The sequence below is a fragment of the Emys orbicularis genome, chromosome 9, assembly GCF_028017835.1.
Source record: "Emys orbicularis isolate rEmyOrb1 chromosome 9, rEmyOrb1.hap1, whole genome shotgun sequence".
Taxonomy (NCBI): Eukaryota; Metazoa; Chordata; order Testudines; family Emydidae; genus Emys; species Emys orbicularis.
Window position 1 is genome coordinate 30,751,862 of NC_088691.1, and position 14,552 is coordinate 30,766,413.

The following is a 14,552-nucleotide window of genomic DNA, read 5'->3' on the forward strand; positions in this document are numbered from 1 at the left end:
ATGCTTGCTTACACTGAATGGTATACTGCCATCAATGGGATGCTCTCTCTCATTGAGGATAGCGGGATCAGGACATTTAAAATTTTATGATCCAAACATTTTCACATTTTGGATATGGATCTATAATTTTTGTAGCAGACCCATTTCTGATATTTTCCTCTCCTGGCTGCACAGAGCTTGAATGTCAGCTGATAAGTATCTTTGTTATGAAAGCATTATTTATAGCTTACTTGGAACTATTTAATGAAGTCTTTGAACTACATTTATTTTCCAGCAACAATTCAAAAGCGCTTGAAGAAAGAGAAAAAAGCAAAGAGAAAATTGCAGGAAGCCCTGGAGTTTGAATCAAAGAGGAGAGAACAAGTGGAACAGGCACTTAAACAGGCCACGTCGGGTGATGGTCTCAGGATGTTAAATGGTAATGTTTTAGTTGGACTTTGACAATTAAGTTAGAATTATGTTTATCAGTTCTAATTAGCTGGAAAATATAAAATAGCACTAGAGATGCAAAAAACAAAGTCTAGTTTTTAAACACGAGCCTTGTCCAGAAATAATTAAAAAACAAATTTAAGTCAAGTGCTCTGAGTCATGAATTAAACAAGAAAAAATAAGTAAGTCTAGATCTAGAAAGAAAGAGGAGGGCAGACATACAAATAATGCAGGAATGCCAAGAAAGTCTACACATTATTACCCTAGAAACCTGTTACAGTGATGGCTGGGTCAGTGTGAAACTTGTTGGTTTCAGTTTGCATGAGGTTCTGTGACTTTCCCATCTGTGCAGATTCAGTTTCATAACTATTGAATTTCATTCCAAAAGTTCAACTTGTTCAAACTCATTATGAACTCGTTCAAACTGAAGACTTATTAAGCTTACTACGGGCTTGTCTACACTGGCAACATTAAAACGCTGCCGCGGCAGCACTCTAACGTGGCTTGTGTAGTCGTGGCAGAGCCCTGGGAGAGAAGTTTCTAAAGAAACCACCTCCACGAGGGGCATAGCTCCGAGTGCTGGTGCACTGTCTATACTCGCACGTTACAGCGCTGAAACTTGCAGCGCTGAGGGGGGAGTTTTTTACACCCCTGAGCGAGAAAGTTGCCGTGCTGTAAAGTGCCAGTGTAGACAAGCTCTACACTGCGTAAATCTTTGTGACTGTTTAGGTTCACAGCCATCTCAAGTATTGTAAAATAAAACCACACAACTTAATTTCCAGAAATGTATGAATAACCAAGGACAACAAGTTCTATCAAGTGATATTAAAAAATATTGAGTCTAAAGAGATGTGAACAAAAATTAGCACTTCTGTTTCTGTGTTTTCACTTGGTTTCAGGTTCTGTAGCAAAAGGTTTACACAGCCAGTCAACTGATGACTGTGTTGGAGTAAATTGAATCTTGATATAACCTAAGATCCATTTGCTTGATTTTTTTCAGAGGTGCCAAGGATCTGCAGCTCCCATTGACTTCACTGGAATTTGTAGATGCTCAGCATTTCTGAAAATCATGTCAGGGTTGTCAGTACTCCACTAATTATATCAGCATATAGTTAAATCTACAATTAATTGTGCTCTTTTAGACATTTAGACAACTACTTAATTTGCAATCAGGTAGATGTCTATAGTTAACACCTGCAAGAAGCACAAATGCTGGTATTTAGATGTTAATCTGATTTCACCGGCAAATCAGGTAGCTCATTAGCACCCAACACCACAATTTAATTGCAGGTACAATTTTATGCCCATAACATTTGAAGGGTGATTGTGAAGAATTTTGTTTTTAAATTAACTCTGATGGTCTGTCCCTGTAACAGATACTGTTGTTAGTTACAGATGATTTTGTTGTTTTATGAACATACAGCATATATTTTAAAAGGTTAATAAAACCCTTTAGAAATATGTACTGAATGCCCCAGATAATTGGGAAAGGAGGACATTCAGATTATTGCTAGTTTAAAATGCAGCCTTTGTTCTTATTTATTCCTTCAGATCCATGACATTCAGACCCAGTGACTCTCTCTCTCTGTGCGATGCACCAGCATACACTCTGCTGGTGACATCGGGCCCATACAAATACCAGTAAGGGCAAGGAAAGCCCATTTGGCTACAGTCATTTGTGATTTTTTTTTGTAAACATTTATATATATGATAAAAATATTAAAATCTTTGCAACACTATACAAGTATGGAATTTACCTTCTTCTGTAGACCTGCACTGGTCCCTAGTGAGGGTTAGTGGTGGTTAGGATGTGACCAGCTGAGTGCATGCTAGTCCATAGTACCAAACAAGTACTGGCAAGTCTGGATGTCACAGACCTAAAGGAGGAAAAAATAAAGGTAAGTTTAAACTAGCAGAATAGTTATTGGGGCATTTAGCACAAAATTCTAAAGTTGTGTGACTCCTTACACTATATTTGCAGGTCCCTTTTAAATGGGCTCTGCCAAAGTTTCTAAGTGCTGTATTATAAAGGGAAAGCAGATGTTTCCACAGGATGGGGGAGGGCATGAATTCAAATCACATACTCCTCATGTTAATCCTTGATGGCATTGAATGGTATAGTGGCATCTGTTATCCCAACACTCCTGGGTGTTTGAGCCCCAAAGCACCCACAAACACTGCCTACAAAGACATTATCAGCATTAAACTATGGTTCAGACATGTATATGTGTGTGTGTTACATTGTTAGAACATCTCTCCTAACTTGGGAATAAGAACGCAATCAGTTTGGTGGGAGTTTCCTTTCAGAGATTTGGAAGTGCTTCACATTTCAAATTATTAAACATATATAATTTTGCTATGGGACCTAAAGCATTCTTAGAAAAGACTTGGAAAGAAATCTTGTACAATTTCTGCATATACATACATATATATATATATACACACACACACACAGTAGAGGGTTAACACAAGCTTGAGAAAAAACATTTAAATAACTATAACAAATATATGATATACTGCTAGTCTTCTTTAGGGGAATATTTTAAAGACATTATCATGACATACAATTAGGGCAAGGAGGTAACAGTGTACAATGGCTTCAGATCATACCATTTGACACTCTCAACGGCATTGGCTGCCCTATCTAATATTTTGCTTTGCAAGTACGCTGCTAGGATGGGGCAATTTAGTTTAGTATTTTCCCCATCTGAATTTCCACTTTTTTCATGCGAGAGATGGCACCAGTACTCCAAAAGAGAATTTCACTGACATATTAATAACATATGCTGATTACTATTGTATCACCAGAGAATGTGTGAAGTATGTTAAAAATAATTCACTATAAGACTGGCAATACTTTTTCACATTTGATAAACAATTTACTACTGGAAATTCTGTGAAATGCCAATGTTTTATGCAGGACTAGTGTAAGTTAAAGATCGTCCTGGTTTGCAATAAGTATTTTTCTAAAGCTGCATCAAGGAAGGACAAAGACATTAATCTTAAGTGTCACATTTTTCAGAAGCTGGAATCCCAGACATGGAAATAGAACACAATGGAACTCAACATGACAGTGCAGCAATGCAAGGTGCAGTATACTTCACGCTGTTATTTAAAAATCTATAATTTGTGGTATTCCAGAGAAATGAGATTCAATGCAGCATCAGCTTGATCTAATTTTTCATGCCTGATGACAAATGCAGAAATTGCAGAACAGTCTGTTAGTTCATTTTTTGTTTAATCTAGAAAACAATTTAAAAAACACAGTAAATTTAGATGTGCAGGTATTAAATTAGTTTTAATCCAGTGTAAGCAAATCTCATACTTAACTGCCAAACTAGCACATATGTAGGTTTAATCCAAAAGATGTAATGTCTTGTGATTTTACATGCCTTTTAGAATTGCACATCTTTTGAGATAGTTTTAGTCCCTCTATTTACCCGCATGTCAAAATCAGAGGGGTGTGTGTGTGTGTGTGTGTGTATTATGTACACAAATATACACATACTGTATATATTTAAAATCATCACTAGAAGTGCAAACCTAGCTAAGCCCAAATGCCAAAATTATTACAAAGAATAGTGTCTTTACATATTTTATATGTATACCCATATGTCTTTACACACACAGTGTGTTTTCCCTCTCATGGTATGTCTACACTGTAGCTGGGACCGTTCTTCTGAACCTGGGTAGACAGACATATGCCAGCTCTGCTCAAGCTAGTGTGCTAAAAATAATAGTATGGATGTTGTGGCACTGTCTAGTCACCTGAGCTCAGACAGGCTTCTACACAACATCTACACTGCTGTTCTTAGCATACCAGAGCAGAACTAGATGGTGTCTTTTACCTGAGCTGGGAGGCACACTCCCCGATGCAGTGTAGACATACCTTCAGTTTCTCTCCCCCATCTTCATCAGTCCGTTTCTGAACCCATGGCATATCCTTGACACAAAGGTCATTCCCTGTTGAATTTCAAGTCTCTGTTGCAAAGTAGCAGAATTCTAGAGCTATTCAAATAAAAGGTTACCCAAATAATAGGCAAAACAATGAATTTTTTCCTAGCCTTGTTCTTGGAAATGGTGTAAATATTTTGGGTGACATTTTCTCAGACAAACACATTCTGAGGCAAACATCCAGCATGGAAAATTTCAGCTGAAACAGTTAAAGCTTGACAAAGGTATAAGCAACCTTTTCTGGGTCTTCTAATCGAAAGTGTCATGCAACCTTAATAATAGCCAGTGCTACCAGTTCTGCCTAGAATATTCTTTAAAATGATTTACTTGACATTTTGATTACTAGTTTTGTATTTCTAATGATAATTTCAGTAACCTACTAAATGTGGAAAAATCACAATTACACATAAATGATTATGGTTTTGCAGTAAGTATTGAAATGTGGAAGTTAGATAAAAAGAAATAAACAAATAGTTGGGATCTTCCCACTTAAATTTGGCAAACTAAAAATATACTTAAATCGTCTTTACGAAGCCCCAAAGCACTGACATCATTGTTGTTCACATAATGGAGGTATGAACCAAAGGTGTGATTGAATCCTATCAGAAAAGGAAGTAAATTTCCATATTTAATTGAAGAAAAAGCAAACATTTTCAAACGGGCGGGGCAAGTACGCTTTGGATCAGGCCCTAAATCAGGGATGGACAAACTACAGCCTGCAGGCCACACCTGGCCCTCAGCTCCCGCTGAGGACCAGGGTCGGGGGGCTTGCCCCGCTCCACGCGGTTCCCAGGAAGCAGCCAGCATGATCCCTCTCTGATTCCTACGTAGAACGCGCTGCCTTGTCCGCAGGCACTGCCCCCGCAGCTCCCATTGGCCACATTTCCTAGCCAATGGGAGCTGCAGGGGTGGTGCCTACAGATGGCGTGGCGCCTGCGGATGGGGCAGCATGCAGAGCCACCTGGCCACGGCTCCTCATAGGAGCCAGAGGGGGGACATGCTTCCGGGAGCTGCTTGTGCTAAGCTCCGCCCTGAGCTCCCACCCGCGCCCCAATCCCCTGCTGCGATCCCCCTCCCGCCTTCCTAACCTCTCGATCCCAGCCCAGAGCCCCCTCTTGTACCCCAGAGCCCACACCCCCAGCCAGTGCCCTCACCCCCCCATGCCCCAACAGCCTACCCCAGCCCTGATCCCCCTCCGAACCCCTCGGTCCCAGCCTGGAGCCCCCTCCTGCACCCCAAATGCCTCATCCCCAGCCCCAACCCAGAGCCCCCTCCTGCACCCTGAACTCATCATTTCTAGCTGCACCCCCAGCCGGAGGCCGCACCCCTACCCCCAATTTCGTGAGCATTCATAGCCCGCCATACAATTTCCATACCCCGATGTGGCCCTCAGGCCAAAAAGTTTGCTCATCCCTGCCCTAAATGATAGAATTTGAGAGTGGGAGGCTGGATATTCAGGGGCTAGGTTGAGCATTCCCCAGTTTGGTGCTCCCCTATAAATATAAAAATGACTGCATAAAATAGGACTCTGTATATTTTAGTTGTAAATCTATCAGAAACTCTTAACTGGGCAAATCATTGTCTTCATCTGATATTGTTCAAGTTAATGTTCTTTTATTATTTAAAATGGGTCCACAAAATTATGTAAAATTCCATTCTTCATAAGCATAGTGGTTAACATTGATGAAGCTAAATGTCCTGCTAGAATTATTTTGGAATTTTGCAAATGCTAGAGTCCAAGAATCTTTTTGTATGTTGGTGCACACAATGTCTAGTATTAACAACACCACAGAATCACAATTTCAGCTCTAACAGAAGGTTAGGTCCAAGCACAAAAAAGGTTTTCTTTCCCTCATGCAGCGAAATAAGAGTAGAAATATTATCAGAATTCATCTTAAACATAGTTTATCACCAGTAACAAATGACTGCCATGGAGCCTTTCCAGACAATTCTGTTCATACTTAAAAGTGCTGTGAGCTTACATAGTACTCTTACAAACCCACAATGAGCTTGTAAAATGGCTATTACGAAGCCCTCTCTAGCTAATACAGTATTAAGGTTTGTTTTGGCTTTCACTGCAATTCTGCTATGTAACTCTGTGTCCCATATCCTTTTACTCTATGTTGATACTGTATTATCTTTTTCCATTTTCTTTTGATTACACTTTTACAAAACTTGGCAGCTAAAACTGCCCTTTAGTCTTTAACAATTTAAATATATTCTCCATCACCATCTTCATTTGCTTGCTTTGTTTGTGGGGGTAACAATTCATGCATCCCTAATACAAAGCTATTTCCAAAAAATATCTACAGCTCATAGCAAAAATCTCTGGCATCAGTGAGGACTTTTCTTTTTCTGTTGTCAATAGCTCTGTTGGAGAGAAATCTATCATTCACACAGTGCCTTTCCTTTGAAATTCAATTAGTTCCACTGCCAGTATCTCCTTAAGAAGGTTTAAAGGAGAATTACAAAAATATTGCATGACCACCTTTCACAGTAATTAAGTCACATCATATTTTATGCTCATTTCTTAAAATGATTTTATTAATGCAAGCTGTTCATGTACTAGGATTCTGATATGCATTATAAATCTTTTCAGTTTAGTTGGTTCCTTTTCTCTATGTTAATTGATCTGAAATTTTGTCCCGATAGTCCGACCCCTATATGTAACTTTCTCAATAATTATACCCACAATCCTCCTAAATGTTTAGTCTATCAGCCGAGTATGGCTTAAGCTGGATAAATCTTTTCAGCTGACAAAATAAAAAAATAATAGTCGCTCTTATGGTGATGTCCACTGCATAGTTGAATGGTGAAGGAAAGGGCGATGCATGCACACAAATACCGTTCCATTCCTCTTTCCATAACTTACTTGTGGGCCAGAAAGATAGCACGTCAACCTTTTTATCAACCAATCTCCGTTTCACATAAAATAAACATACTGGGTGTCATTAAGTGCACCTTCAGATCAATGATTTTTGCAAATGACATTCAAGTACCATTTGAGTAGTGCATTTTTGCTGATAAAAGCAAATTAAATTAGCACAACTACAAGTGTGCTGATAAAAACTAAAACTGAACAGCAGCACCATTAGCTAACAAAGTAATATTTTCTCTTTACTGCTTTCTGCCATTTAGTTATTATCCTATTGGAAATCTAATTATAATCCTTTTACTCCCTAGTCAAACTTCACAGTTTTTGCAAGCTTAGCACTGACAAGTGATTTCATTACATTTGATTGCCCGCACCCAGATTGACTTAACTTCACTCAGAGACCTAAAAGCCCTCTCAGTTTCTCAGATTCCCTGTTTGCACATTACAGCAACAGCTCCTTTAATTAATTAGCATGAACAGCAGTAACATGAACTGCTGAACAGAAAATAACATGATTTTATGATCGCAGGGAGACTTCTCCTTTTGCATGTTTATACCTTAGTTAACTTTTGTATGACTGTATTTCATTGTTGGGGGATATTGATACAATCATCAAAGCACATTATCTTAGTTTTTTATAAACAGATTAATAGCAGGTGAACCAACATAAAAAGTATGAAGGCCCTAAATTTAAGTAAACAGATGACAGTATTGGGGAACTGACCTTTCTGTAATTTAAAAAAATATATTGAGAAATACACCATAAAGTACAAGGGCAAGGTGACACAATGCTACTGTAATTTTTGTTTTTGAAAAAGCCAGGAATATATTTAACAGGAGGACTGTCAATAAACATCAATAACTTCTTGCTTCTTTACACATTTTGCAAAGATAAAGGACTATTTAACTTTAGTATTTATTTTGCCATCTATTATTTATTCGTAAATCTGCTGGAACCCAACAGTTATTTTTTTAGTATCCCAATATGTGAAAGACAATTGTAAAATCAAGCCTCTGCGACAAACAGAAACCAGCCCAGTTTAAAAAAAAAATCAGTTTAGTCTACCACTTTGTCACTGTACCGAATTCTGCCTCAAGGTGCATCCTACACTCCCACTGAAACCAGTTGCATTCAGTGGTGGTTGAGGATACTCAGCATCTCATAAGAGAGAAGTTCAACACCTTGCGGGACTGAGTCCCACAGTCCTACTCCGACTGAAGTCAATGCCAGAGCTTCAATAAGAACAGGCCAAGCCCTGTGAAAGTGTGTGTGTGTGTGTGTGTGTGCGGTGGGGGGTGGGGATGAGGGAATCAGATCCGGCACTTTGAGACTGGCACCTTGACTCTTCATTTAATAGAGCCCTAATATTTCTACTACTGCCCAGCAGGCTCTCAAATATCTTCCGTCTCCTGCCCAAGCCTCATTTTATCTCTTCTATATGTATCCTCCTTTGTCTCATTCATGCCTGTTCCCATAAAGCAGTCTTTTCACTCTGGTTGCATTGGTAGTTTCTGCAGGGTTCCTTAAACTGTGAGTAGAGTTAAAAAAAATTAGTGTGTCTGTCATTTCCTTCATGTTCAACGGAACTTTTTGTTTTGTGAGACCCCTACATAGTGGTAGCTTCCCAAGGCAGACACATGATACCCCTCTGTTCTGCTAAATTAGTCCAAGCACCTCCCCCCACGCCAAGAACTCCTTTTAGACAGTCAGTGGATCCACTGGTGTTTTCAGCCCTGGTTTTCAGGTGTTTTCAGCCCTGAGTAAGGATTCCAGTTTTTAATTTGTACTACTTAATTTTGTAATGTTACAAGAATAATTTTTCTGAAAAAAATACTGTAATGGTTCAATTATTAAAGTGTCAGATGATCTCTTCCATGTATTGTAACAAAAGCATCAGAAACTAAGCCTACACTTGATATAAGAATAGCAAAAGTTATATGCATCTCATGTGACTTCTGAACCAAAGCAGCTTGTTTGCTAGTCACCAGCTAGGAGCTTACAATTCTCATACATTATTAAAGAGCTCTTTTGAGTAAAATATAAATACAGTGCTTTTAAAATAACTATACCACTACTCTTAACCTGCATGTTAATTGGACATTTCATATGGAACATTTTTTGGGTGCAGGTGAAAGAGAGAGTTGGTTTTGTTTTGTTTTGTTTTTTACTTTATGGAGAACTGGGGAAAGAAAATGATTTTTTTCAGCAGAAAGGCTTCCCCGTCCACAATATTCTATGTTCTCTTCATCTTCGGTTCTTAGGAAGGGGATGTGAACATTTTAATCAGAGAAGAAGCTTCAGTAGAAGCTTGAATCTTACCTCAGTGCTAACTACAACTCTGTCTTGCTGTGTGTTCAAATCTAACACCTGCATGTCTTGTATTCAATGTATGGTAGACTTGCCCTTGACTTCTGTAACTCATTAAAAAAAATTGCATTTTAGGTACAGGTTGCCAGCCCTCTCCACAAGGATGTGCAAACCACAACAGGGGTGGGATTAGGGAAACAGAAAAGGGACATGTCCTATGATAACAAGCAAAATTCATGAAAAAAACTGCAGAGAAAAGTGTTTGACAGGAAGGTGATTCTGTGCTTGTTTGCCACCCTCATTTTTCTTAAAGGAGCACTGTCAAGAACAGTAGGCTGAAAATGTCAGACTTTGCACACTTGTTTGGGGGTGGGGGAAGGAGAAGGACCAGAACAAATGGGCTTGCAGAAAAAAGAGAGATAAATTAAGTATGAAATGTGAATATATATGGAAATGGTAACTACTGCCTGTAGATTTTGTTCTGTTTAATATAAATTAAGACTTCAAAATTATTAAACAATTATGTTGTGGGAAAAAAGAGAGATACACATACCTTGAAATGACCACTCTGTTAGGAAAGAAAACATAATCCTACAGGAAAATTACAATAATTAATATAGGATTTGGCTCACATAGAAACGGTGAGATCTTTACTTATGTTATACATTGCAGGAGGTGTGGGGAAGCTTTCTAAAGGTCTTGCTTATTAAGCGAGTCATGCATTTCACTGTAGGTTGTAAAACAGTATAACATGCACAGGGGGCTCATAAGCATTTTTCAGTGTTACAGAATATCATTTATGCACTTTTTATATTGTCAATATTACCCCTAGAGAATGAGATTAAGCTTTAAACTACTGTAACTCTACAGATTTGCTCACCTTTGTCTAATTTCATTTTTTAATAGAATGAAGCCTACATAAATGAATATTTGATTAAGGGATAAACCTAATAAAAGAATACATTTATTGAACACAGATTTATTCAAATCTTGACTATATAATACCATAAAATGCTATAAAAGTGTATGTGGGTTGCAGTTGGCTACGGGGAAGAGATACTGAATATTCTGCGGTACTATGAATTTTTGTCCATGTTTCATTGCCTTTCTCCCACAAATCGCATCAAGGATGCTTTTAAAACTTTAACTTCTTGTAGGTGGGGGTTGTGTGGAATTAGAGAATGCCATACAGTGACGTTTAATAGCACAACTAGTAATACAGAATTGTTTCTGATGTCTGATAAGTGCTCTTGAAACAAGAAATATTTAAATTACTCATTATCTGTATATTGCCAAACAGAACCTTGTAGACACAGGATGGCCATAATATGCCAGAGCCTCCATATTCAGATTCACATTTACAAGCACTAAGCTTCACCAAAGTCATTAAGGGAATGCCAATTCTGAATGAAGTGTTGGTATTTGAATATAAACTCCACATACCGACTGGTGGTATACTTGCAAATATGCTAGAACAGGGATTCTCAACCTTGTGTGGTAAATAGAGCTGTAATGTGTAAAAACAAAAACAAAAAAACCTGACAGCCCTAGGTCTAGAAGAATGACTGGGAATGAGGAGGTCTAATTCTAGTCCTCGCTGTTTGTTTTTAAGAGCACACTGTTCCAATACTACTTAATTTTGCCTCAGAATACTCCTATGAAGTGAAGTAATGGCATTGCTTCCATTTAACAGATTGGAAAACTGAAGCTTAGAGAATTTAGTGCCAAAATTTAAATAGCAAGCCAGTTTCAGCATTAAAATCCAGACCACTAGACAATATTGCCCTCATGCAAGTTACGTAATCACTGCCGACCCTCAAATTTTAACTATTTATAATAGAGTTATTAACTTTTACCAAGAATAAAATCAAGAAATATACTGCATTTAAGATGTCCACAGAACTAGGCCTCAACAGAAGTGCTTTAGGTTAGGTAGAACACCTTAAACCAGTGAAGTGGAATTAGTCTCAACACTGAGCAGCAGTTGCTGCTACAGCTTCCCTAAAAGATGTCCTGAAAAAAGCAGGTTTTCCAGTTAAATGTGTCCAGATTAAGCAAAGTGTATATTTAGCACTTTGCTAGTGCCTTTTGTCACAGAATCTCTCAGGGTGAAATTCAACACTGTGCAAAGGGCCAATACAAGGCCTATGTTTCACTTAAGCGCCACTGAAACCACACACTAACGTTTATGTGGAACTTAAAGAGTGCATAGCCCCTGTACTAGCCCTTTGCATAGGGTAAATTTCACCCAGCATGCACTGCAGAGGAGCGTAAATTAGTACAGCTGGGTAATTACATACTGACTAATAATTTGGAGTGCTTTTACACACAGCCTCTCCCGTTCCCTATGTGAGGAGAACTAGCTGAACTGTTCACAGCAAAATGTTTTTCTTCCAAGTGTACCTATTTTTCAAATTTACAAAACAGTTGCAAAATTGGAGCTAGTTTAAGAAATTTTAAAACACAATTCTATTCTTTTTCCTATTGAGATGGCTATATAAAAATTGTAGCCATTTTTAAACCAAATTTTCCTAACTGGGTTGGTTTAGTGCGTCGTTGTTCCAGTTACTGACTAGCTGACCAAAAGACATTTCAGTCCATTTTGTATAAGTCACTGTTGAAAAGCTTGTGAAACGTTAAAAAACATCCACAAAAATCTCTTTGAAATGCTTGTGTATTTGTAAAAGTATACGAATCCTTGGATACCCTTCAGCCTGTCTCATGTCACAACAAAGGCTTTCTGTTTAATTTGTTTATAGTGAGAAGAAGGAACTCTTTCATGAGATCTTTCATGTCCTCTCTCCCTCAACAAAGTAACTTTTGCCCTGAGGCAGTGTCTCAGACTGCCTTTTGCCACATAAAAATTAAAAACATTTTAAAAAAAAAAAAGTCAAAAACCAAAAGAAAACATTTTGGTTCAGGTCAAATAAAATGTTTTGTTTGACCTGAAACTAGTGAAATTAAAATAAAATTAAACATTTTATTCTCAGATTCATCCAAAATGCATTATTATTTTTATTTTTTGGAATTCTGTGTTAACTGAAAAGCCAGTATTCAGCCAGCTCTCCATATAAACCCAACCCCGTGAATGTGCTCTCTGAATGCTATGTACACTTGCGGACAGATAAACAAAAGGTATTCAGGGGCCTAAAGCTGCAGATCAGTGTCTCTTGGGATTTTTCAAGAGTGTCTAAGAACAGGTCTTACTGGAATAGGAATACTGGTACACTATACCCGCAAAGTACTCCCAGTGTGGATGTAACGATATCAGCAAACCATCCACCATGAGACAAACACACTAGACTGGAAAAAGCAGAGTTTTGCCAGTATAATTGCAACTACACTAGGGCCTTCCACTGGCACAGGTATCACACGTCTTCAGTCTTACCCTGACTGACAGACAGATGGCTGTAGAGTAGCCCTACACTAAAGTGAGTTAGGTGTCTAACTCAAATGAAAGTCAATGAGCCGTAGGCACCAAATTCCTAGTGGAATTTACAAAAGTGCATATTTGCATCTTTAGGCACCTACATTCCTTTGAAAATCTTGCTTTTGGGGACTACGAAGGAAGCCACCTCCTTACAGATTACAGAGCTTTTGTGTTACTGAATCAGGTCTCCCACATATACACTATGAGCTAAGCCTTCGGGACTTAACTAGGGCCCTTTTGAAGGCATTTCTATGATTTTCAAGGACAATCAATATCTGCTATGTCAATAGGTCCAGATGAGTACCAATCCATTAGTTAAAAGTACAACATTAAAATAGGAGACATAATCTACAGCCTGCTGTGTGAGGAACTCTTGTGAATCTGCTTTAAAAAAAGCCACAAGATGTGCATGTCTACTGACTCACTCCCCAAACTTTCCCCAATAAATCATAAGATACTAAATGTTATCAGCAAAAACAACGAGGAGTCCTTGTGGCACCTTAGAGAATAACAAATTTATTTGGGCATAAGCTTTCGTGAGCTAAAACCCACTTCATCAGATGCATGGAGTGAAAAATACAATAAGCAGTGTATATATTACAGCACATGAAAAGATGCAAGTTGCCTTACAATTGGGGGGGGTCTGTGCTAACAAGGCCACTGACTCACCCACTTGGTAAGGCAACTCCCATCTTTTCATGTGCTGTTTATATATACTGCTTACTGTATTTTTCACTCCATGCATCTGATGAAGTGTGTTTTAGCCATAAAAGCTTATGCCCAAATAAATTTGTTAGTCTCTAAGGTGCCACAAGGACTCCTCTTTTTTTTTTTTTTTTGCTGATACAGACTAACACAGCTATCATTTCTTTAACTCTTGCTGAGGTTCCCTGGCTCTCAGACATTCCTTGGGAGATGTTTTTCCCTGGCTCTTCTTGATCTTTATTCTTGTTTACATCCAAAATATATATTAGATCATCTCTGCTTGGAGAGTAGGAGCCCTCTTAAACATGAAACATTCAATTACTAATTAGCTGTTTCCCGTTCCTAATGAAGTGAGCATGTCAGATTTGGATTAAAATTCAGCTACTGCTCTCCTCTGTTTATGGTTCCAGATGTTTTTGTTTTATCTAGGAGCTTACTTTGACAGCTACTGCTAAATGATAAATCACTCATATTATAGCTGAAATGCATTTTGAAATTGAAATGTGGCAAACTTTGAGATTGCTCCAAGGATCTGTGTCAGTTAGCGGGTCAATACTGGTTCTTTCCTTATGAGTATTCAGTATTGGCATATGTAAAACAGTAATGGGATAGATGTCAACATTATACAGAATGCTACTCAAGATTATCATTTTGCTACCATCTTCAGAATCAGAACTAGTAGGTTTAGCTGTATGAATTGTTGATTCAGTGTTTATTGGATAGGAATATGGATTCATATTACTTTGGCTTTCTGAGGGTATTTTAACATTTATTTGTCTTTGGGCTTAAAGCTGCTGAATGTGAAGATCACACATGATAGGCTCTGTACCCAAGCAAATTTTTTATGATGT

At 38.2% G+C, this 14,552-nt stretch overlaps 1 protein-coding gene across 1 annotated transcript in view; it reads left to right on the top strand.

Moving 5' to 3' along the window:
- The window catches only part of DACH2 (dachshund family transcription factor 2), a 482,776-nt gene extending 479,221 nt beyond the window's left edge, over positions 1 to 3,555 (top strand). Inside the window, exons 11-12 of the mRNA XM_065410944.1 lie at positions 275 to 418; positions 3,452 to 3,555. Of these exons, the coding sequence (XP_065267016.1) occupies positions 275 to 418; positions 3,452 to 3,555 (248 nt within the window). The remainder of the gene's footprint in view (positions 1 to 274; positions 419 to 3,451) is intronic.
- The last annotated feature ends 10,997 nt before the right edge of the window (positions 3,556 to 14,552 follow it).